Genomic DNA, 25,008 nt, shown 5'->3' with positions numbered 1-25,008 from the left:
CAAATGGCAATAAATGAGTACCTATCAATAATCAGTTTAAATGTAAATGGCTTAAACGCTCCAATCAGAAGACACAGGGTAGCTGAATGGAAAAGAAAACAGGACCCATAAATATGCTGCCTCCAAGAGACCCACCTCGGAGTGAAAGATACATACCAACTAAAAGTAAATAGATGGAAAAAGATTTTTCATGCAAATGGAAATGAAAAAAAAAAAAGATGGGACAGTAATACTTATATCAAACTAAATAGACTTTAAAACAAAGGCTATACTAAGAGAAAAAGAACATTACATAATGATAAAAGGAACAATCCAACAAGAAGAAATAGCCCTATGGACATTTATTCACCCAACATAAGGTCACCTAAATAGATCAAGCAAATGTTCATGGACATACAGGGAGAGACGGACAGCAATACAGTCATCGTTGGTGATTTTAACACCTGATCCGCATCAATATGTATAGACCTTCCAGACAGAAAACCAACAAGAAAATGGAGGCCTTAAATGACACACTAGATCAGCTGGATTTGATACCTTTAGAGCATTTCAGCCCCAATCAGCAAAATATACATTCTTTTCAAGTATACACAGAACAGTTTTCTGGAATAGGCATGTGTGGACACAAAACTAGTCTCAGTAAATTTAAGAAGATTGAAATCATATCAAGCATCTTCTCTGACCATAATGGTATGAAATCAATCACAAGAACACTGAAAAATACACAAAGACATTAAGGCTAAATAACATGTTGTAAACAATGAATGAATGGGTTAACAGTGAGATTAAGGAAGAAATCATAAGATACCTTTTAAAAAAAAGAAAATGAGAACATGGCAACCCCAAGTCTATGAGACACAGAGCAAGCAGTCTTAAGAGGAAAATTCATAGCAATTACATTTTTAATTGAGGATTCAATTTCTTTAATAAATTAAAACTATTGATATTTTTTAATTATTGTGTCAGTTTTGGTAAATTGTGTTTTTCAAGACTATTTTTCCATTCTATTGTAGGTATCAAATGTATTGTTAAAGAGTTCTGCAAAATATGCTTTATTATATATATGTTTTTAATTTTTATTTATTTATTTTTAGAGAGAGGGGAAGGGAAGGAGAAAGGGAGGGAGAGAAACATCAATGTGTGGTTGCCTCTCTAGCTCACCCAACTGGGGACCTGGCCTGCAACCCAGGCATGTGCCCTGACTGGCAATTGAACCAGCGACCCTTTGGTTCATAGGCCCACACTCAATCCACTGAGCTACACCAGCCAGGGCCTGCTTTATTATATTTTTAATTTAATTTCATACATCCTAAATGTATGATGAAAACACATTTCATCTCTAATAACAATTATTGTTTTCTTAGTCTTAAGTCACCATCAGTCTTGCTACGTGTTAACACCTAGCAAAATTTGATTGAGGTATTCAAAGATGCAGCTTGGATTGGTCAGGCAGGGTTCTCCAGACAAACAGAACCAATAGAAGTTAACTCGCATGTCTACAGAGACTGAGAAGTCCCAAAGTCTTCCATCAGCATTCTGGAGACTAAAAATTGATGGTATACAATAGTTTCCATCTGAGTACAAAACCCTCCGAAGCAGGACCGCTGACAATGTCACTCCAGTCAGAGTCTGGGCGCGAAGGCGCGACATTGCAGCTTGAAGGCAGGCAGAGAGAGAAAAAACGCTCTGCCTGCTCAGCCTGTGTGTTCCCTTTGAGCCTTTACCGCGAGAAGGGGCTGAGCGCTTTGCATTCAGGTGCCAGGCCGTCGGCCTAGGAGGAGAGCCCAGGGGTCTGCTCCGACTTCGACTTTATAAGACGATTGGGCGCCAAGAAGCCCTTTCCCTGCGGCGTGCTCGGTGTGGACTTGAAGGTGGCGCGCAAGGGGCGTACGCACAAGGCGTGCGGCACTGCGCCTGCGCCCACCGCAGGTCTGCTTCTCGCGGACTCACACCTGCTCACCACCTGAAGAAGCCCCCGGCACTGAAGACCCAGGTGCCGGCCAGGCGCCGCCCGGCTTGGGTGTGGACGCAAGCGCTGGGCGTGAGGAGCACGGCGGCACCCTGCTGGAAGTCGCGGGGCTGCTAACTTCAGCTCGGAGCCCACGCCGCGTCCCTGGGCCTCTGGCGCCTCCAACGAGAGCCTCCCGTCGCGCCCAAGGCTGACGGAGGGGCAGCCCTTAGGCCACCGGCCCCTCCCCTGGGGCGCTAGGGCGCCGGCCACTGCGCACCAGGCCCCTTGCTCCCTCTTGCTTCTTGGGCCTGAGGTCCCAGGCCTGGTGCGGTGACTTACCTCAGTCCTTGACCTCGGGCTTCCCTGCTGCCCACTGCAGAGCCGGACGCCCGCTCCTGGCGTTGCACGTGGAGAGGAGAGCCGTGTGGAGGATGCGAGAGCCACCTGGACAAAGACTGCAACATCCCTGCCCTGTGCTGTGAAGACAAGAGGTAGGAATAGCAGGCGACATTTATTTTACTCAGTTTCTAGCTTGGGTGGGCGGTGGGACAGGTGGACAATGACTCTGTAACCAGGTTTTACAGCGAGGGAGGGGAAGTCTTTGTTAAAGGGGAAGGTGGAGTGGGTGGAGGACATCCTCTGTCCCTTATTGGGAGACTTAGGGATCTTCTGGTGATTCGAGCACCTCCAGAGAGTTTGAAGGACGGTGCACAGAGGGAACCAGGGAGAGCCTGTGGGCCTCCAAAGGGTGATGTTCCTTCCTAAGCCAAGAGAATAAAATGTAGCTGGCAAAGCTTTGATAATGACTGTCAACTGTAGATATTTATTTGCATCTCTTGTATGGCCTGAAGGAACAGGTGGAGGAGCAAAAGCCAGAAACCAGATGGGGGAGTGGGGGCATTTCATTTGGTGGGGAGCGGGTTGCAGTGTATTCGGGTCCAGAGGAATTTTGAAGCCTTACTCTTAGGAGTCACCCAACTCTCCTCACTCCACTTGAACACGAAGATGCACCAGGTGCTCATTGCATGGGCCGGTTTTAGTCTCACGTTTTCTGAGTTCTTTGGTACTCACCCCTGGCCCTGAAGGTGACATGCTGAGATCCCTGCAGGTCTTGGACTCCAGGCTTTAACCCCTTGGGCTGCCACTTCTCCTGGAGCAAGTGGACACATGAGGTGCTGCCCTTCTGAGCCCTCTGCTCATTTCGATTTAATAACCAAGTGCAAAGTGACTGAGGTTGGTGGCAGGATCCTTTTTTACATCCCGCAATCAGGGCCCTATGATCTCTGCAGGTCCCTTTAACTCTGTTTCTGTGATCATTCTACATGAAAAGCAGACAGTGTTTAAGACAGGGAATATGCTTAGATTCCCATTTCACAGAGTGAGCAGTCTGCACAGTGGTGGTTTGCTTCTGAGGTTGTAGACCTGATTCCATGGCCCAATGACAAACCGAGAGCCCAACTATGCAAGGCCCACACTTGGCCTGCACCTCACCCTCCAGGCTAGGCACTTGGGAACGACTGGACAGGCAGCCGAGGCTTGGCTTATGTGAGACCCTCGTCCTTAACGCCTCTTTGGCCAGTGCGAGTAGGGCCAGATAACAGATTCTGAAGCAACTAGGCCCCTTTAGACCTAGCTCCTTCTGTTTCAGTGTAGACATGGCCTTGGGGCCTGAGAGCCAGCAACGGGCTACTGGGAGCTGGGAGTAGGAAGCACACAAGTCAGTGTGTGGGAAAAGGGCCTGGGTGGTAGTGGTAAGAAGTAACCTGGCTGGGAGAAGGGGTATGGCGGCATGGTAAGGAAGACAGGCCTGTTCCCTGGTCTCTCCCCTCTCTCCGTGGGACAGCAGCCTCAGAGAGGGCCAAGAGCAAGATGGGCTGGCCCTAAATGACTGGGGCCTGGCTTTGTCCTGTCCCTCCTGGCACGCGAACATAACTTTGAAGCAGGACAGTAAGATGCTAGGAAAAGTCCTTGGCAAGTGGAATGGGGAAACTGGCACAAGATAATTAAACAAGGCCAAACAATTTGAACAATTTATAGACAGTTAGTGAATTGCAAGAACTTATCTTCCCTGACCAAGGATACTTGAGAGCAAATGCCTCAAGTGCCTTGAGAGCAAATACCTGAGACCAAATACCTCTCCTCCCTAACCAGAGAATACACAGCTTAAATCATGTTGGTCAGGGAGATAGGCAACAGAAACCCAATTAGTGCCATTTGTGCCAGCCAAAACCAAGGACGGATGAAATCAGGGGAACAAAAAACCCAATTAGAGCCAGACAGACCCAAAATAAAAGTCAAGCAGTGAAGCTGACCAGAGAATGATCCCAAACTCCCCTATACACTCATTTTATTTTTTTACTTTGATTTTTAAATTTAAAATATATTTTATTGTTTATGCTCTTATGGTTGCCCCAGTTTTTCCCCCTTTGCCCTCTCCATCCAGCTCCCTGCCCCCCACTCCTTCAGGCAGTCCCCACACCAATGTCCATGTCTGTGGGTCATGCATATACGAGTATGTTCTTTGGCTAACCCCTTCACCTTCTTTCAACGAGTCTGTCCCATGTTTCTATGCCTCTGATTCTATTTTGCTTATGAATTTATTTTGTTCATTAGATCCCACGTACAAGTGAGAAAATATGGTATGTTTTTCACTGACTGGCTTACTTCACTTAGCATAATATTCTCTAGGTCCATCCATACTGTCACAAAAGGTAAGAATTCCTTCTTTCCTACTGCTGTGTAGAATTCCAGTGTGTAAACGTACCACAGCTTTTTTTTATCCACTCATCTACTGACGAGCACTTGGGCTGTGTCCAGATCTTGGCTATTGCAAATAACGCTGCCGTGAACATAGGGATGCATATATTCTTTTGAATTGGTGTTCCAGAATCCTTAGGGTATATTCCCAGAAGTGGAATTGCTAAGTTAAAAGGCAGTTCCATTTTTAACTTTTGGGGAAAACCTCATATTGTTTTCCACAGTGGCTGTACCAGTCTGTACTACCACCAACAACACACTAGGGTCCCCTTTTCGCCACATCCTCACCAGCACTTGTTTGATTTATTGATGGTAGCCATTCTGGCAGGTGTGAAGTGATGTCTCGTCTCATCTTTCTAATGATCAGTGATGTTGAGTATTTTTTATATGTCTATGGCCCTCTGTAGGCCCGCCTTGGAGAAGTGTCTGTTCAGGTCATTTGCCCATTTTTAAATTAGATTTTTTGTCTTCCTAGTGGTGAGTCATATAAGATCTTTATAAATTTTGGAAATTAAACCCTTATGAGATATATCATTGGCAAATATGTTCTCACATACTGTGGAATCTTTTTTCATTTTGATGATGGTTTCTTTAGCTGTGCAAAAGCTTTTTAATTTGATATAATCCCATTTGCTTATTTCTTCTTTTGTTTTCCTGCCCTAGGAGATATATTGGCAAAAATATTGCTGTATAAGATAATATGAAGTTTTACTGCCTATGTTTTTTTTAGGATTTTTATGGTATCACAACTTACATTTAAGTCTCTTATCCGTTTCGAGTTTATCCTGATGTGTGGTGTGAGTTGGTAGTCTAGTTCCTTTTTTTTTGCATGTCAGTCTAGTTCTCCCAACACCATTTGTTGAAGAGACTGCCTTCACTCCATTGTGTGCTCTTGCCTCCTTCGTCAAATGTTAATTGACCATAAAGACATGGGTTTATTTCTGGGCTCTCTGCTCTGTTCTATTGATCTGTATGCCTGTTTTTATGCAACTATATCATATTTTTTAAAAATGCATCTGGAAAGCTGATGAATATTGTGCTGAAACCCTCCCCTAAGACTTCCCTGAAGACTCCCACCAGCAGAGCAGAGATAAAAGTCCTTGAGACAAAGGAGGCTAGCACCAGCTCTCTCTGGAGCATGCAAACTTGCCCTTCTTCCCTTTCAGGTGTGTGTCTGTACTTTTCTCTCCTAAATTCTAAGGGTCCTCATGAGACTTGCAACTAAGGGAACAGTGGGCAACAGCAGCTCATCTCAGACTAATCCCCTGAACCTGTCTCCAAGGTGACTTTTCAGTGAGTTAACAGCAGCCCCAATATGGCTCATTCCTGTCACTGTGACTTTTTCTTCCCATTGAGCTAACAGCAACCTGCCTTGGCTCACTTCCTTCCCGTGACATTTCTAGGGAGCCAAAGCAGAGCACCACCTGGGCTTTCTCCTGTTGCTTCTTTCACCCTAAGCCCTTTTTTGTTTCACCCTCCCCCAGCTTTAATAAATTTACTCTCAAAATCACTTAGACTTGTGTTGTGAAATCTTTCCTGCATGGAGTCAAGAACTGACACACTCCTGGCCAACTCAAGGCAGACCCACTCCGGCCCAGTCCCTTGCCAGTGACACCTTCTGTGTACCTCCTGGGCCAGCTGCTTCTGCCCTGCCTGGACTGTAGGCAGGAGGACCTACCTTTAAAATGGACTGGAGAAACAAAAAAATAGGAAGGAGCCCTGGCTGGCGTAGCTCAGTGGATTGAGCGCAGGCTGCGAACCAAAGTGTCGCAGGTTCGATTCCCAGCCAGGGTATATGCCTGGGTTGCAGGCCATAACCCCCAGCAACTGCACATTGATGTTTCTCTCTCTTTCTCTATCTCCCTCCCTTCCCTCTCTAAAAATAAATAAATAAATAAATCTTTTTAAAAAATAGGAAGAAAGGGAGGAAGGAAGTTAGTTAGTTAATTGAGGGGGAGGGAGGAAGAAAAGGAAGTAAAGAAAGAAAAAAAGGAAGAAAGAAACCACTGTTTTACTATAAAACCTTAGAGCCTGAAACCATGAACAATATTCAGTGGCAAGGAAAAATGATCACAGTATAATTTTATAAAAATTAAGGTGCAGCCCTGGCTGGGTTGCTCAGTTGGCTGGAATGTCATCTCATACACTGAAAGGCTGCATGTTTGATTCCTGGTCAGGGCTCATACCTGGGAAGCAGGTTTGATCTCCAGTGCAGGTGCGTGCAAGAGGCAATCAGTTAATGTTTCTCTCTCACCTAAATGTTTTTCTCTCTAAGATCAATAAATGTATCCTCAGGTGAGGATTAAAGAAAAGAAAGGACAGCTCTGAAACTTGGGTACCAAGGAAAGAACCTGGCCTCAGCTGATTGGGGTTACAGATCTGATCAGCAAGACTGTTTCTGGTTGATTTTAAGCCATATTTGATAAATGGAGTTTCTGAGTGTTTCTTACGCGTTGAGAAGTATTAAGTTTGCCTGAAACTTTTTGAATTAAGGACCTGAGGAAGTTGGGTCTGGTGAAAGGTGCAGGATTTGGAATGGGAAAACCAGAAAATTCTGTTCCTGACCTGGGGCCTGTTTGTACTGAGCCTCAGTCATCTCCAAAAATCCTCTGTCAGGACTGTTGTAGGAGTTCAATGAAGTTAAAGAAGCTTGAAGAGTTATGTCAGGGTGAATCAGTGCTTCAGGGGAGCGGTAGACTTAGCAGGGTTTGGAGTGCCTTCCTAAAAGGCAGAGTCACCTTTTCTGCCAAACTCCACTGGCACTCAAGTTCTCTCCTGACTCCCTTCAGCCGAGATCTCCTTGAAGGCACAGCTCTCTTTGGTTTGGTTCTTGGTGTCAGTGAAGAGTGTCCTTAGGACAGGGAGTGGAACCAGCCCCATAGGATGGTAGTTGGGGGCCTAGGCCACCAAGAGAAGGATTTGGCACTGACTCAGCAGTCAGGAGACCCAAAGCCCCGCTCCCATTCCACCAGCAAGTTCTCAGAATTCGTCAGATTCCTGCCTCGGAGCCCGTTTCTTGTCTCTGTGAGGCATTATGAAAAACAACCACAGGTAGGGTCCTTTGCCCGCCTGTGATGAAAGGTGTGCCCTGAACTGTGGCCTGAACCTCAGAGGGCCAAAATAGGCCCAGTCCTATTTTGTGACTGCCCAGTGACTTTTCTCCTGAATTCCTCTATGCTAGGCCCAGTCCTATTTTGTGACTGCCCAGTGACTTCTCTCCTGAATTCCTCTATGCTATTGTCATTTTGTGGCTTTTCTGACAACTTCTTTTAGGCAGCAGTTACTGGCCTCTTATCTGACCCTGCTCTGACCTCTCATCCTCAGTTTACTTTAGCTTTTTAGTAGACCTACATTTGGACAGAGCATCTACTTGTTGATAAGCCTTCTTCCCTCTACTGAATACTCTATTATTTTCAGTTAATTAGTTAATGAGGCCTTGATGGACCCAGGCTATGATTCAGATTGTTGAGGCCTAAGCCCTTGTGGGCCTGGCCTTGTGGTGTCTGGCTGAGGGAAGGGCAGTTTGGGAGCTCCATGCTTTGTGTAGAAGGGCAGGTCTGAGGAAGGGCCTGCACTGCTAGAATTGCCGAAGGGGGTTAGAGCCCAGTGATGCTCAAACTGTGGCCTGTCTCGTTTTGCCATATGGATCACTGTGTAATTTCAGGATAAATGATTAGAAACCTACCTCCATGTTGCTGCTCCTCAAAAAGACTGTTTGTTATTAATATTTAGTGGTTTAACCTATTATTTTTTTACATCCTTTTTGTCTCGAAACAGGTTATTCTGAGTTTTAAGAATATGCGTTTTGCTACATTACACTCGGTAACACTACTCTTATTAAAATAAACATCTTTATTTGCCCTGTTTGATTCTCAAGGTTGGGGTGTTGAGGCTGATGGCAATGGTGGGAAGATTGCTCATCACTGGAGTGTCCAACACCCTCATTTCATGCATGTGAGGAGGACAATATCCAGAGGGAAAGCAAAGTGCTCCAGGGCTCACCCCAGTCAGAGTCAGCGCAGGGACACATCGAGCTTCTAAAACATAACTTCCTATTAATACGCTCATCTTGTAATTAGCAAAGACTACCTAAGAGGAGCCCTCTGGTGCTCCTCAAGGGCCCAGGGCACAAACTGAGGGACAGTTATCCTGGGTACCATGTGGGGCTCCCTGTGATGAGTGTTAAGAGAACTCACACTGGGTTCTATGGGTGTGTTCCACCCTCTGGATGCCTAAGTCTCCAGCTGTGAGATGAGGATACATGTGGATGTTCTAGAAGGTCTGGCTTTTGAGCTGTGTTCCCTCTGGCCCCTTCCCCTCACCTGTCTGAGGGCTGTTCTCTCCAGGCTGAGATCAGGGACACCAGCAGAGTTCTCCCAATGTGCTAGAGGGTTGGGAGGAAAGACTTTCTTTACTTAGCATCCAAAAATTATTCCCTGCCAGACTGCATGGGAAGAGCTGAGCTCCAAGTTCATGGTGATCAAGGGGCCTGGGGTGGTTTTGTCCCCCAGGGGACACTTAGCAAGGTCTGAAGATATTTTTGATGACCACAGGTGGGCAGAGGAATGCTACTGGCAGTTAGTGGGTAGAAGTCAGGTTGCTACTAAACCTCCTACAATGCACAGCGCAGGCCCCTAAGACAAATAATTATTCTGCCTAAAATCATTAGTGCTGTTGTCAAAATACCCTGACATACAGCTCAGACCGGTCTGTGTCTGGTTCCCTCTCTGCTCCCACTTTCTGTGGCGGTGGACCAGCCATCTCACCTCTGTATGACATTCAGTTTCCTGACCTGTAAGATGAGACATTATGATTTGGTTAGATGATCTACGTGGACTTTCCTAATATTATCATCCTCTAGGTGTGCTTCCTTAGTCCACCCACCTGCTGATTTTTCTTATGGTATTTTGAGTCTCCATAAATAAAAAGAGTACCCTTCTCTCCTCCAAGCTCCAATGAGATCAGATCAATGACATGGGCATACAGGATCATATGCCAAATAGGAGGCAGATATCAAGTCTCTTATCCTATGCTATGTTCCAGGCTTCAAACCACAGGCTTGCCTATAATCTGTGTTGGAGAATTCAGATCATTGGCAAGGATACAAGTGGGACTTCTAGCTCCCAAACCTAGATATTAGAACATACCCCTCACACATGGCCAAAGCTTGCCTGCAGAGATGTGACCACAAAGCTGACCAACAGAGGAAGCTCAGCTCCACTATAAAGACAAGGATGCAAACTTTCTAGAATGCAGCCAAACTCAGACCAAATGTGCTCCACACTGAGACAGTAGAAGGAGAGCTCCCTGAGGAGGGTTGAAGTCAGAGAGGAAGTGGCTGACCTGGTTCCTGATTCTGAGCAACAGTAGCCTTGCCCACTTGTAAAAAGTGACCCAGTGAATATCAGCCTTTGTCCAGCCAGTCTAGACACTTGTCTTCCTAAACAGGAGCAAAAAGGGAAATAGCAAGAGATACCACATATACTCTAACATGCCTCCATCACAGAAAGAGAAAGTTTGAATGGAATTTCAAAAGAAGGGCATAAAAGAGAAATGTTGCCTCTTTCCCAACAACACAGGTCTCCTCCTTTTTTTTAAAGATTTTATTTTTTCATTTTCAGAGAGGGAAGGGAGGGAGAAAGAGAGAGAGAGAGGGAGGGAGAGAGAGAGACATCAATGTGAGGTTGCTGGAGGTCATGGCCTGCAACCCAGGCATGTGCCCTGACTGGGAATTGAACCTGCGATGCTTTGGTTCGCAGCCCACGCTCAATCCACTGAGCTACGCCAGCCAGGGTGAGGTCTCCTCCTTTTAATCTTAGCTTAAGCAGTAAGAAACCCCCACCCTTCAACATGGGCACATGTACACACACACACACATCACCCAATCTAACCTGTGCAGGAAGCACAAGGTGGAAGTTGAGTGGAATAATGGAGTTTGGCCTCATAGCTGAACTTCTCATCCAAGTAGAACACAGACACTAGACTAAAGGCATGTCCAACCCAGAAAAACACAGGAAAGAAATTGCATAACTTGTGTCCAGTGTGCAAGGGAAGTTGTTGCTGAATCTCGTTCCTAGAGTCCCTATGGCTGACACCCTACCCATTAATAGAACCATGGTGATGGTTCTATTCATCTGCCATTCTGGAACATTAACCCAACAGACCAGCAGGCCACGGTTATAGGCTCACACCAAGAGGGCTTTTTGATCACTTCCTGAGAGCAGGACCCAGGGCTCACCCTTGCGCGGACCCACTGCCCAACTGTCAGGTGGAGCACTGGACGAGCAGTTAACTGGGACGTCCTTGGCATGTATTCTCCTCCCAGTTCTTTCCTCACTAGCTGCATGAGCTTGAACAATTTTTTTCCCTTCTTAGGTCTCAATTTCTTCCTTGCTGAGTCTCATCTTCCTAATTTCAAAACAGGTATCTTTTAAGGAGCCCATGGGCTCCAGAATGGTGGGCGTGGGATGTGTTCTCCTGGGCAAGGATTTCATCAGGTCAGGAGGAAATGACCAGTCCACCAACAATGGTGGTCAAGGGAAAGGAAGTCTGGTTCACTCTTCATAAGCCAAATGAGGCTTATTTGGAAAGACAATGTGAGAAAACCTCTCACAGGAGACAAGCCAAAAGTTGTAAGGAGCAAAATCCCACTTGCAGAAGTAAATGAAGAAGAGCAGAGAGAGAGAAATGGTAAAGTTGGGGGATTGATACAGAAATCACTAAATACCATTCAAAGAACCAAAGTGAGAAGCCTGAGACTTCTGGTCAAGATGGTGGCATACATAAATACAGTACTCAAATCCTCCCACAACTACATCAGAATTATGACTGAACTACAGAACGCCCATCATTCAGAACCTTCAGAAATTTAACTGAATGGGTGTCCTACAATTAGGGATTTAAAGAAGAAGCCACACTGAGACTGGTAGGAGAGGTGGAGATGTACAACAGGCTTGTCCCACACCACATGTGGCCAATAAAAATTGGGAAGGATATCTTGGCTGCAGAGGTGCCCCCTGAGGAATTAGGGGTCTGAACCCAACACCAGGTACACCAGCCCATGGTTCCAATGCCAGGAAGAGAAGTTCCTGTAAACTCTGTTTGTAAAACCCAGCAGGGATAGTGACTGAATGAGACAGAGGGTTTCTGGAGTCCCAGGCATTCCTCTTAAAAAGGCCAGTGCATGAACTTACCTGGACTCACTCCCTGTGAACTCCAGCCCTGGGGCAGTACTTTGAAAGGAACCTGAGACATATGGAAGGAAGTGAATTGTCTGGCATCAAGGCAAGAACTGTGGGGGTGGGGGAGGGCAGCTTTCTGCCACACAAAAGTGCTGGCAGAGGCCCTTATTCCTTTTCTGACACCATCAGTACCTACTCACCCATAGCAACAGCAGGTAGGTGCCATATGTGAGTCTCCACATCCCTGGCTATCACTGTTCAACCTACCCTGGTGACTCCCTGAGACCCTGCCCCACCCAACTTGTAGGCCCATTCAAGCTGTTTCTAGTGTCTTTCCCATGCCAATGGCCTGTCTTGGCTCATGCTTCACACTTTCCTTAAATCTCCCAAATAAGCAACATCTGGCCATGGTTTATCCTGTACCATTTGCTAAATGGCCCCAGGCCCAGCACTATCAGTAGCTGCCTTTGTTCACAGCTTGGCCTCCCCTGGGCACCTCCAAGCCTAGTACAAGTAGCAGCAATCTGCAGATTGCTTTGTAGCTCATGCCAGGTGGCCCTGTGCAGAACACACAGAAGTTGACCTTGGCCTGAACCTCCCAGAAGGCTCCAGAGTCAGCTATCCAGTAGACAACTTCAGACTACATCAAAGCACCATCTAACCACCCCCACACCAACACATTCAAGGGGTGGACTCAGTAGGAACCAGAGTCCTGCCAAAGTAAGTCCTGCTCTGATGGGTGGGCCTCCACATAGCTGATCCTCCGCATAGCTGATCCTCCACAGTGGTCAGTGGTCACAGCCTGTCCTTACAGCTGATCAGTCTGTAGGTAAATCCTTCCCATTGACATGCCAATAGCAATCAAGGCTCAACTACAAGACAAGGGTGTACACAGCCCACAGTTGAGGGGGATACACCTGGAATGCCCATCTTAGATGATATGGGAGGCTTTGCCACTGGCCCCTGAAGAACACCTACAACATAAGGCCACCCTACCAAGCCCAGGAGACATAGCAACTCTACCTGATACATAGAAACAAACATAGGGAGGTGGCCAAAAGGAGGAGACAAAGAACTATGTCCCAAATGAAAGAACAGAACTTCAGAAAAAAGAACTAAACAAAAAGGAGACAAGCAATCTACTAGATGGAGAGTTCAAAACAGTGGTTGTAATAAAGATGCACAGTGAACTTACAGGAAGAGTAGGTGAACTCAGAACTTCAACAGCATAAAAAAGAACATGGAAACCATAAAAAAGACCAGTCAGAAATGAAGGCTACAATAACTGAAAGGAGGAATAATTTACAGTGAATCAAGAGTAGAGTAGACGTGGCTGAGAATCAAATCAGCAATTTGAAATATAAGGAAGCAAAAAATATCCAATCAGAACAGCAAAAAGAAAAAAGAATCCAAAAAAAATGAAGTTGGTATAAGGAGCCTCTGGGACAACTTTAAGCATACCAACATTCCCATCATGAGAGCACCAGAAGAAGAGAAAGAGGTAGAAATTGAAACCTATTTGAAAAAATAATGACAGAAAACTTTCCTAAACTGGAGAAGGAAATAGACATGTAAAGAAAGTGCAGATAATCTCAAACAAGATGAAACCAAAGAGGCCTACTCCAAAACACACCATAATTAAAATGCAAAAGATTAAAGACAAAGAGACAACCTTAAAAGCAGCAAGAGAAAAACAGTTACCTATAAGGGAGCTCCCATAATACTGCCAGCTGATTTCTAAACAAAAATTTTACAGGCCAGAAGAGATTGGGAACAATTATTCAAACTGATAAAAAGCAAGGACATACAACCAACATTACTCTACCCAGCAAAGCTATCATTTAAAATATAAAGATATATAAAGAGCTTCTCAGACAAGAAAGAGCTAAAGGAGTTCATTATCACCAAACCAGTATTACATGAAATGTTAAAGAGTCGTTTTTAAGAAGAAGAAGAAAAAGATAAAAATTATGAACAATAAAATGGCAATAAATACATATTTATCAACAGTTGAATCTAAAAAAAAATAAATGAATGAACAGAACAGATACAGACTCATACATACAGAGACCATTTAGATGGTTGCCATATGGGCGACAGGTTGGGGTGGTGAAAAAGGTAAAGGGATTAAGAAGCACCAATTGGTATGTACAGAATAGTCAAGGGATGCAAAGTATGGTATAGGGAATATAGACAATATATTCTAATAATTATGTATGGTGCCAGGTGGGTACAAGATTTAGTGGGATGGCCACTTAGTAAGTTATGTAATGTCTAATCACTGTGGTATGCACTTGAAACTATTTAATATTGTGTGCCAACTGTAGTTGAAAAATAAAAAATAAGAAAATGGAAGAACTACTGTGCTGGTATCTTCAGCTCTGCCTGAACTCAGAGGTCTTTAAGTATTTCACTTTCAGTCACATGCACACGGCATTCTGAGGATTCCTAGGCTCTCTCCTTCCATTTGTCTCAGTAACCAACCACACACTTGAGAGAAGCCTAAATATACATTTACTATCCACCTAGAGGTAGCTAGGGAAAATTGCGGGCATAATGAAAAAAAGGGAATACTCAACTCTGCAGTGTTCACTTTCAAACCCACACCTGTGAAGGGGAGGAGGGACTCAGATACCTCAGGGACCAGGCAGATAATACAAATAAAAGAGACAGGCCAGGTGACACAGCACAAGTCTTGTCCAGACAGGCAACTCCTACTTAGTTCCAATTGATTGTCCTCTTTTGAAAATGCAGATCAGAGTTGTCTCACCTTCTGATGAAGCCAGAAAGGCTGATTGTCATGTGAAACCTCCTGATTCTCAGTGGCTCAATTTCCCTAAAAGCACTCAGCGAGTGACAAATGAAGATTAGAGTCCAAAAGTCTCCAAAGGCCTGGTGCGCAGAGGGAGACGTCTCCCTTAACTGTGGTGTTAGACTGCCACTCTCCAGCCAGCACTGCAACTGCAACTGCAACTGCAGCTGCAACAGAGGTGTCCACTCACAGGGGCACTCCTGCTCTACTCTGCACACAGCGGGGCTCCCAAGCCGTGTGAAACCACCAAATACAGAAAAGGGGAAGGCTCAGCTGGGCCACCCACAGACAGCAGTGGGTACTAAATGGCAGACTGCTCCTGCAGGAAGCCCTCAGGGCCTGGGAGGCCCTTGTCTGGCTCAGAAGCCAGGGCTGCTTCTCGAAGGACTTCCAAGTGCTCCTCGGCGGCTGACAGTGACTGGTCAATCCAGTCCAGGCCCCCGCTCAGGTGGCAGGCATTCCTGGTCACCAGCACCAGATGACTGACAGACAGGAGCAGGGCAGTTGTCCTAGGAGAAAACAAACAGAATCAGATGCCCTAGGAAAGAAGGGACTTTGTACCATAGCCCAGATGGTTGGAGGTCTAAGTCTGTTCCCCAAAATGGAGCCCTTTCCCCAGGAGGCTGGTGAGTGTGTAACTGAAAGATAGGACCACGCTCAAACAAACTGGGAATGGCTAGTTTCAACAAGGAGAACTGAAGCCCTTCCCAGAGCCTCCAGTGTGCACGATAACGCTCCAGGGAGAACATCACATGCTGTGTCTCGTCAGCTTATTTAAGACTCTGACACCCACTTTCTACTTCATAGCCGTTCACAGCTTCTGGGAGAGGGTTTCGTGGGACAATTGGGGTCTAGTCAGTTGGATGAGCACATAACCCCACCTATTCATTCTGAATCAATAGAGTAGGCCCAGGGCAGGTTTACCCTACTCTAAAAGAAAAACATGTATAGAAAACCCATTTGAGGGGAAGTATTTTTCAGCTGTATGGAAAGATTCGCTATAGAATATCCTGTACACGGTGAGCGCGCAGAGTGCCTTTGGGACTGTGTTATAGGTCACAGCCCACGTCACAGCTGCACAGCTACAGGACTGCTGGGGTGGAGAAACCAGTGGCAGCACCGGGACCCACTGCCCAGCTGGCAGTCATCACACAACACGTCTATGACACAGTCATGGAAATCCGAGAGACAGAGAATCTGGTCTTTAAGACGGGCTTACGGCTGGTACAGAAAGACAGCAGCTTCAGATGCTAAGTATGTACTGTGTACCGGGGGGATCACAAGGAGGGCTTCCTGGGTATTCCGTTCTCATTGCCCTGCTCACATGCACCCCACTCACCCACTGGGCAGCACTCACAGCTCAGGTGTTTCTTCCAGGGTCCACAGAGCAGAGAGCGTGTGATGGAGACACAGGAGGGAGGGGAGGCACTGACAGGACTTAGTGGGACCAGATGTGTAATCATAACACTTGAAAATCTAACCTGACTCTTCCTTCTCCAGGGTTTCAGGACAGGGACTGATCTCTACACCCCAGCCAGGCTTGGCTCACTGCTTGGCTGACCATTCACACCACACTGAATGGTACCCAAGGCCCAGGACAGCCCAGAAGTCCAGCCAACAGCCTTCTCCTCAACCACCCAAACAGCCCAGCTCACAGATCTGATCAGCCAGTGAGGCCCCAGCGTGGAGAGAACAACCACTGTCACCGAGCGTCCAGCAGTTTCGGGTCCAGCGGAGGGTACATTGATTTCACAACATCATCGACTCTGAGGGGAGGCAAAACGTGTTCAGTATTTCAGTCTCCTTGTCTCCTCTATCCCTCCTTCCTTTCTCCCTTTCTTTAGCCCAGTTCTTTTTTGATATTGAAGCCCACATCTTCTATGGTTCTTTCTCTAACTGCTTCTGTATTCTTCAGCATAGACTTTGGAAGGCTTCAAGGTCAATTTCGAGAGTATTTTGTTTGCTGGTTTAGTTTCAGTTTCAATAGGTGAAAAAGTACATGTTCAAACATCTGGGATGACATTCAAGATACACTATTAATTAAAAAGACATACTGCCAAACAATATATAAGGTTTGATTGGTAGCATTTGTATAAAAAATAAACAAACAATAGCTCTGAAATGCAGAGGAGAGAAGTCTGGGGAAACACCCACTGTTCAGTAGAAGTCAGCTCCACGAATTGGGAGGGGCAGAATTAGGGATACTTCACTTTCTACATAATCAGATTCTGCAGTGTTTTAATTTTTACAGGTATTTATATTTTTGTGTTTTAAAGAGACTGTGATTAAAAGTTATATGTAACACTAAAAAAACACAAGTTTAATTTGGGTAAAAACTGTTTCATTATATTTTTTAAACATATGATATAGTTTGTGGTTAATTTTTTTAAGATTTTATTTATTTTTTTTAGAGAGGGAAGGGAGGGAGAGAGAGAGAGAGAGAGAGACATCAATGTGCAGTTGCTGGGGGTTTTGGCCTGCAACCCAGGCATGTGCCCTGACTGGGAATTGAACCTGCAATGCCTGGTTCACAGCCTGCACTCAATCCACTGAGCTACGTCAGCCAGGGCTAATTTTTTTAAAATCTAGTTCAAAAAGGAATAAAATGTTCATTCTGATTTGCATAGCACAAGTTCTTGCTCCAAAGTTTTGCTCTTGGACCACTTGATAATCAGGAGGAAAAAATAACAATGTATTATCTTATTTCTAAGCTTCCTTGTCTCAGGGCTGAGGGGCTGGTGAGAAAATGCAGAAATGCAGAGACACGATCGCTCTCAGCCTCTGCTCAGCCGGCCCCTTTCTCCACAGTGCCCAAAGCTGAAGCCACCTCCCTTGAAACTAACATGCTACCCACACACCATGTGAAACCAATGGAGCAAGATCAGTGGGGACAGGATCAGCCAGAAGGAGAAAGAAGTGTGAGGACAAAAAGACAAAGCAAGGATGCTAATTGGTTATGGTAGAGAACATTCTGGAAGTAGTCTGAGTGCTCTGCAGGAAGGGCCAGTGAGCACCAGGTCAAGTCCTCACCCACACTCTAGCTCCACTGCTAGTCCTCATCACCCAGGACTTCACTCATCCTCAGAATCTTTCCTCCTCCAAACCCTCCTGTTAGTGTGGCCTTCTCCCCTGGTATCATGTGAATTTGTCTTGCCTTTAGGAGTGACAGGAAGCATGAGGGAGGTCCAGCCGGAATGAACAATGCGGAGTCTCCATAGTAATGAGTGGCCAGAGGACAGTCTGGCGCTTGCACAGAGCCTGTGTTGGAAGGTCTTTCAGGTCAGGGGACAGCCTACTCTAATGTAAGCCATGCTGTTATGTTGGTGATTAGCTAATTATTGATGAGAAAGGGGAGCAAAGGGAGTTAGACATTGAGTTTAATAAAATGGGGAGCATGCACCTGTTTGCACCATCAGGAAGCTACAGCTTCATGCCTCAGGGGGTTTCAGCATTGTTCTGCCAAGGGGATTAACACCACTTTCCCCTGTCTGGTACCGGATAGTTGGTGTACACTACGGGAGATGCTTGACCGAAGAGGCCTGTCAGACTAACCAGGGAGTAAACTTGGGAAGTTGGTTGTGGTTTGTTTGTTTGTTTTTTTTTAAAGCACCTGATCTTTTTCAAGCCAAAGCTAATATATTCCTTGGGGAATAAAATAGTGTTCTCTCTCTCTCTTTCTTTCTTGCCCAGTGACCTGCAACCATATGGTGCACTCACCTGTCTTCTCCATGGCCACGTGGCCCTAGCAGCTCCATGGCCCATGACCGTGGGGACTTTACACACAGGCCCCAGGAGGGAGCCTGAATGCAGCAGCCCAGGAGTGGACTACAGCTGGAAACACACCCTAAGCTAGCCAGATGCTTGACTGGGCTGTATGTTGATAGGAGCATAAACCCTGGGCAGTGGTCTTCATCCTGGCCCTACTGAAGATGAGATTGGACCGTTTACATGATGAGATGGACAGAGATGGGACATTGGGAAGTCAGGAGGGGAACCCCCTTATTTTTACATCATCAGTAAAGTTCACCACCACCAAGCCCCTTCCTCTTCTGCGGGTCTCAGGAAATTCTTTTCCTTGCAATACCACAAGAACTCATTTTCTACAATAACAATATAACCAAGGAGAGCTTCACAGAAAGCCAAGAACTATACTGGGCTCAGTCCCTCCCACTTCCTCAACTCACTGAAGTCCTTGGACAGAGTTCAAGTTCACCAACTCTTTCATATTCCCCCAGAGGGCTGGTTCCTTGTGATTCACCCAAGGCATGGCAACCAGGAAAGCGAGGGACCCTGGAGCTCAGGGGGTGCCACCATTCCCAGTGGTGAGGCCATGTGGCTGATTGAGAAATCATCCTGGACAAAGATGAAACAGCACTTAGGCACATCCACATACCAGCCACCAGATGGCAGCACAAACTCAGCACAGCCCTGCCCTCTAAGAAAGGGGCTTTATATTTCTTCACCAAATTGAGCCCACAACGGAGTATAGCTGTTGACTGCAATCTGCTGGTTGCCTCCCACATGGGATTTTGCTGATGCCTGGAATTTGGGAGATCTGAGTGATACATGGCTTCACCTCCCACCCAGTCCTGGAGGCTGCGGGCTGGGCCATGGATGGGGCAGTGGGTGACAGCCACCCCCAACTTAGTCTCCAGTACAGATACAAGGGGGGGACAGGACACGGCCAGGAGGTCATTGAGGTGGGTGTGTCGGCCCCTGTGGGAAATGTGCTTTCTGGCCCCGAGCCTGGGAGAAAGGAGTGGCAACAGGGAGGGAAGCAGCCCCAGCTGGTATGGACTGAGAAAGAGGGAGCAGCCACAGTGGGATCTGTGGAATGGAAGTCAGCACTGGTCAGATGCTGCAATTTCCCAAAAAGCCTGCTGGAGGTGGGGAAGCTGTGTGAGAACATCTCAGCTGGAGAGTGTCAACGCCTAAACCCTCCTGGATGCTCTGTGAGTAATTAGGACATAAATAACTGAAGGCGCCTGTGTGGGTTCCTGGAAGAGCCAGGCCCTGCTGCCACCTCAGCTTCCGGCCCCCCTTCCCCATGGCGTGGGGGCATTTAAGGCCCTCACCGCTCACCTGGGGCTGATCCGCTTGGCCACCACGATGATGTCGCTGACACTGGCTGAATTCTTCATCTTGGCCCCAGAGCCCATTGTCATGGCAACAAGCTTCCCTGTCAAAGGGTGACAGATCTAAGACAGCAAGGAGGAGAGAGGTGATGAGGAGGTGACCTAGCTCCCGAAAGGTTTCTGCCACCCCCACAAAGATAAATATGACCCCCACCTTGGGTCCGAACCCACAGCCGGGCCCCCTAACCAAATGCACAGATTGAAGTGCAAAGTGCACAGGAATGAGGTGGGAGAGGCCAAGCTGAGAACCCGGCTGGGTGAGGGGGGCGGGGTAGGAACCTCAGATCAGGGTCAGGGAATGCAGACTGGTGCAGCCGCTGTGGAAAGCAGTATGGAATTTCCTCAAAAAATTAAACATGGAAATGCCTTATGACCCAGTGATTCCACTTCTGGCAATTTAATGAAAGAAACCTGAAATACCAATTCAAAACAATATATGCACCACTGTGTTCATTGCAGCATTATTTACAATAGCCAAGATTTGGAAGCAGCCCAAGTACCCATCAGTAGATGAGTGGATAAAAAAGCTGTGGTACATTTATGCAATGGAATACTACTCAGCAGTAATAAAAGAAGGAAATCTTATGATTTGTTACAGCATGAATGGACCTGAGAGTATTATGCTAAGTGAAACAACCCAGTCAGAGAAAGACAAGTGCCATATGATTTCACTCAAATGTGGAGTCTATTGAACAAAGCAGACTGACAACAAAACAGACACAGACTCATCGACAGCAGGCTGACAGCTCTGGCTGGGGGAGAGGTTGGGGGATGGAGGGGTCAAGTATAAAAGAAAGAAAACCGAGTGGCGATTGCACGGGGCAGGGCAGTGGTTGGAGGTAGAAGAGAATACAGGGGGAATAAACAGTAACAGAAAAAATACAATAAAAATAAAGAAAAAAGTCTGTCTTCAAGTTGAAGTACTCATGGTATGAATTTTTAAACACTGATTATCCCAATTGACTGACTACTGTCAAAGCCAAAGAGGGCTAGTGAAGGTAATTCTTCTAGCAATTGGTGAAGTCCAGATACACGGCCCAAGTCGCTGCAGAGGGCCGGGCTCTCTGTTAACCAGGGAAAGTGCCCAGGGAGGAGGAGGGAGGCCCCGTTTCCCCCAGCAGCTACTCAGACTCCGCACACGGCTGCCTCCACAGCAGGCGAGAAAGGGGCTGGTGACCACCCACATGGTCTCTCCCACAGGTCACTCACTGCGTTGTGAGGACCAGGTGAAGTAAAGCCTTTGAAAGGGCTTCCAGAATCCTGATGGACAACAGACCGGCCATGAGGAGTGGGGCAAACACTAGAAACTCCGAGTCTCGGGCAGGTTCAAACAGGCCTCCTGCAAGGGTCCCACGGCATTCCTAAGCCCCTTTCAGCTCTACAATCTGTGCATAGGGGTGCTCGGTGACCGCCCCCCTTTGACTCCTGGGGCAACCGACCAGTATTACCTTCAAGACGGCAATGCAGTGGGACATGAGACCCCTGGGGAGACAAGCAGAATGTGTCAGAGCTTATGTTTAGAGGCCCGCCTCCCGCCAGCCACCACCTCTGCTCCTCATCTAGTTCTGACACCCCAGACACCACCCAAGGGCAGGATGCCTCTGTGTTAAAATGCGTAAGTCCATGAGCTAAATGAGGAAACACCTTCTCTCCTTAATGTTCCCCCACCCAACTCTTCATTAGTGTGTTCCCCACCATCGAGTCATGCCCTGAGCTTCTGATACTGTTCCTTCCCCCCAGCATACCCTTCCTTTTACACTCATCTTCAAAGGCCCAGGTCACAAGGCCCCCACTCTGTGATGTCCTTCATGAAGCCCACCCCCATCTCCCCGCCCCCGGCAACTGTAGACACACCTCCACCCGGTGCCCACTGCACCATGCACAGAGACCCCTGTTGTTTCTGAGATACTGTGCTTAGAGGAATTCTGTCTCCATACCAGTTTCATACCTGCAGGGCCTGCCCCAGTGCCCTGCACACAATGCCTCAGAGACATCTGCCCACTGAGTGGATGACCAAGAGATGGGGGCGTGGAGTGGCTCCCGTCAGATGAAGAGACCCCTGAACATACTGAGGACACAGGGTCTATCCCTGGAGCCTGACTGTCAGATTCATGGGCACCCCAAGGATAACCGAGTGTATCAGGGTGACTTTATAACTTTTGCCACGTGTCTACGTCATCGGTGTTCAGATCCACAGAAGGGTGGCAGGGTGGGGCTGTAGGACAAACACCACTATGTCATACTCTGATCCCTCCCCCCTTTGTGAGGGCAGGAAAAAGAGCAGAAACTGACACGGTGCTCCCGGATGCCCCTCAAGTACTCAAAGGAAGCCAGAAAAGGGCACAAGGAGCCCCGTTTGCTGCATCCAGAGGGCTCCAGGAAAGCCAACCATCCCCAGGGCCTTACGAGGCATCTTCAATCCAGTCTTCATTCTCCAGAATGGCCTCGATGTGGGGGTTGCTGGTGATGACATCGTCCAGTTCCAGTTCAGACGGCTCGGACTGGGTCTCCATGGCCCCAATGAGATCCACGATGGGCCTGGAAGGAAGAGCCCAGGGCAGCCGTTTTGTGATGGACGACAGCTGCCCACTCTTCCTGGAGGCCACAGTATCCCCCAAAAGGATGACGGCGGTGAGTACATTAAAGCAGGGTCCACTTGTCCTGGGTCCAAACCTAACCCTAATGGGACTGCAGTCACAGGCAGGGCACGTGGCTGGACAGTGAGTCATGAGGCAAATGGCACAAAAACAACAAAATGACGGAGAAGGAGATGAGCCACTAAGAAAAGGAGCAGGGCTGCCACCACAGTCATGGTGTGTTAGGGTTCCCCCTTCAGGACAAGACCACAGTCTTGTACCTTATTTTCCCTTCAAGCTTACCTTTTCCGAGAAGCCAGAGTTCCTAACACCCATCCTTCATGCACCTCCGATTCTGCAGAATCACTCTCCAGAACCACATTGGTCCAGCTACATGATCCCACCCCATCCTAGTACTGCTAGAGGAGTAACACCACCTGCTGTACCAGAGCTATCTTTTCAGTAACAGAGCTTTCCTGGGCATAAAAATGGGCACTTGCTAATTTTTATCCACTCGACAGAGATGCTGATAGGATTCAGATGGGGGAGCACAAGAAATGAAGGGTTAGAGGCCATGGTCCCTTGAGGATCAATGAAAACATCCCTAAACTGAAAGTAGGACCTTGCTTACAAAGTGGATTGCACATGAAGTGCATCATGAAGAAATCTGAGTGAAGAGAGGGACAGTGCTGTGCTGGGATTTCACGACACCGAGTGCTGCGTAGATGTGTGGCTGGAGTGCGGGCATCAGATTTCTGTTGCTGTGAGTCTGGCTGGGGAGAGTTTGGCCTGTCCAAATGCTAAGTGAAGTGTCCAGTTTTGGGGAGACGGCCACAAGTTTATGCTAGGTGAACATACTGAGTCACTTTCTCATTAGTTCAGTGACAGAGTCAGTGGAAGCTCAGGACATTAGGGGACTTAACCAACATTCTTAAGCTCTAAGCACTTTATAGAGAAGGAGAGCCTTCAGGTGCCATTTTAGAGACCAAAAGCTGAGCCAGTTGCCCAGTCTCAAACATCCTTTTCTCTCCTTGAAGCCCCAGGGCACACCCCCTCCCCTGCCTGGGTGAACTCAACGTGGGATCATAGCACTGCAGCAGGTCCCCAGGCCGGCCATAGCACTTTACAGACAGCAGTCCTGCAAGCCAGCCACCACCGAGGCTGCAAAGGGTGGCCTCCAGAAAGATGGTGGCCATCACACCTCTGGCAACAATGACCACGGTCTCCATGCTCCCAGAGGCTCCCTGGGTCCTGGTCACATCCCCCGCACCAGCTGCAGCTTGAAAGACACAGCCCAGAGCAGGCCTGGTAAGGAGGCTGCAAAACAGAGTGGGGCAAGGGGTCTTAGCTGCTGGGGTGGTGGGGGTTCTCTGGAAGGGGAAATTAGGTTGCCCCAAGCCACCTGGAGAAACTTGAAGACCTAAACAGAATCAACTTGCATTTTATGTCCTGCCCCAAATTTGCTTTTCTTTTATTGAAAGAGTCTGCTCCCCAGGTGGACCAGGATGGACATCTGTCCTCCTGGAGCAAAAGGAGACATTTTCACCAGCACTGCTGTCTTCACCTTTGCAAGTGCGGGAAAGAACACCCACCTCCCAGGGAGAAGGGCAGCATTGTGTTTACTGGAGTCTCCTCTGTGCCAGGCTCTTGTGTGTTAACTTCTAGTGACCCTAGGATGCAGGTGTTTCATGTCCCCATCTTCTAGTTGAAAGACATGAGGTTCAGGGATGTTAAGAAATTTGTCCGAGTTCACACAGTCAGGAAGCAGCCTCAGTTTCAGTGTGGGAACTTACAACTGGAATTACATTGTTCGTACTCCATTGAATGTTTTCATTCAGGAGGTTCTTTCACACCTACTCTAACCTCACAGGCAGGAAGAACAGGGGCATCTCCCAGAAGTATGTGTGCACATGTCCTGTCATTTTGGGCCTCCTGCTCGTGTCCCTTTAAGCAAGTCTCCTCCCCTCTCTGGGTTTTAACTTCTCCACCTGCAAAAAATGGTGCTTTGTCAGAGGAGTCTCTGGGTGCTCTCTTTGGATTTAATTCTATGTTCCATGTTTTAGAGGGTCCAAGCAAGGCAGGAGGTAGTCAGGAAGGAAGCTCCAGAGGCCCCGCAGGGCTGAGGTAGAAAACACCTATACATGACAAAGACCCCCTAAGACGGGTTGTTCCTGTTTTCTGGGATAACTCTGAATCATAGAATGCGCCTGCGCGCTACCCCCTGATTCATTATAATATCATTATAATGAAATAACATTGTGGGACTCCCTTCTCCAGTAGCCAATCAAGAAAGTCATGGGAAACCACGCATGCGCAGTAGCTTTGAAATCCAACTCCTTGTACCTGCGCAGGAAAAGCCCGCCAAAGACCAGCAAGGGGGCTTCTGCCCCTATAAGAATAGAATCCCCCAGCCCACGTGCCCTTTTTTTTCCTCTGCTCAGAGCTGGCCCACTCCCGTGTCCTGTGGCGTGTACTATCACTTAATAAACCTCCCCTCTTTCTTTATGCTATAAACTTTGTGTGTTCGGTTCAATTCTTTGTCCTCGATCACTAAGAACCTGGTTACCTGTGCACACCTGTGCACACCTGTGACACA

At 47.3% G+C, this 25,008-nt stretch overlaps 1 protein-coding gene across 1 annotated transcript; it reads right to left on the bottom strand.

Annotated features, from left to right (window-relative positions):
* Nucleotides 1-14,778: 14,778 nt before the first annotated feature.
* Nucleotides 14,779-23,641, bottom strand: LOC123817451 (transmembrane protein 98-like). The gene is made up of 6 exons (XM_045837146.1): nucleotides 23,490-23,641; nucleotides 22,243-22,374; nucleotides 21,285-21,318; nucleotides 19,784-19,899; nucleotides 16,408-16,467; nucleotides 14,779-15,210 (listed from the first exon to the last, which is right to left on the bottom strand). The coding sequence occupies exons 1-6, from the start codon at nucleotides 23,639-23,641 to the stop codon at nucleotides 15,003-15,005; spliced, it is 702 nt and encodes a 233-aa protein (XP_045693102.1). The 3' UTR covers nucleotides 14,779-15,002.
* Nucleotides 23,642-25,008: the final 1,367 nt, after the last annotated feature.

The sequence above is a fragment of the Phyllostomus hastatus genome, unplaced genomic scaffold (assembly GCF_019186645.2).
Source record: "Phyllostomus hastatus isolate PE091 unplaced genomic scaffold, TTU_PhHast_1.1 phas_contig_210, whole genome shotgun sequence".
NCBI classification, from domain to species: domain Eukaryota; kingdom Metazoa; phylum Chordata; class Mammalia; order Chiroptera; family Phyllostomidae; genus Phyllostomus; species Phyllostomus hastatus.
The sequence above is the reverse complement of the archived record's forward strand: the minus strand, read 5'-3'. Positions and strand labels throughout refer to the sequence as shown.

Bases quoted from the DNA above. Each gene is read 5' to 3' on its own strand.
- LOC123817451 (XM_045837146.1), bottom strand. From the start codon at position 23,641: ATGGAGACCGTGGTCATTGTTGCCAGAGGTGTGATGGCCACCATCTTT. The intron at 21,319-22,242 runs GTAAGGCCCTGG...TTGTCTCCCCAG, and splicing joins GACTGGATTGAAGATGCCTC to GGGTCTCATGTCCCACTGCA. The intron at 15,211-16,407 runs GTGACAGTGGTT...GTTTTCTCCTAG, and splicing joins CCGAAACTGCTGGACGCTCG to GACAACTGCCCTGCTCCTGT.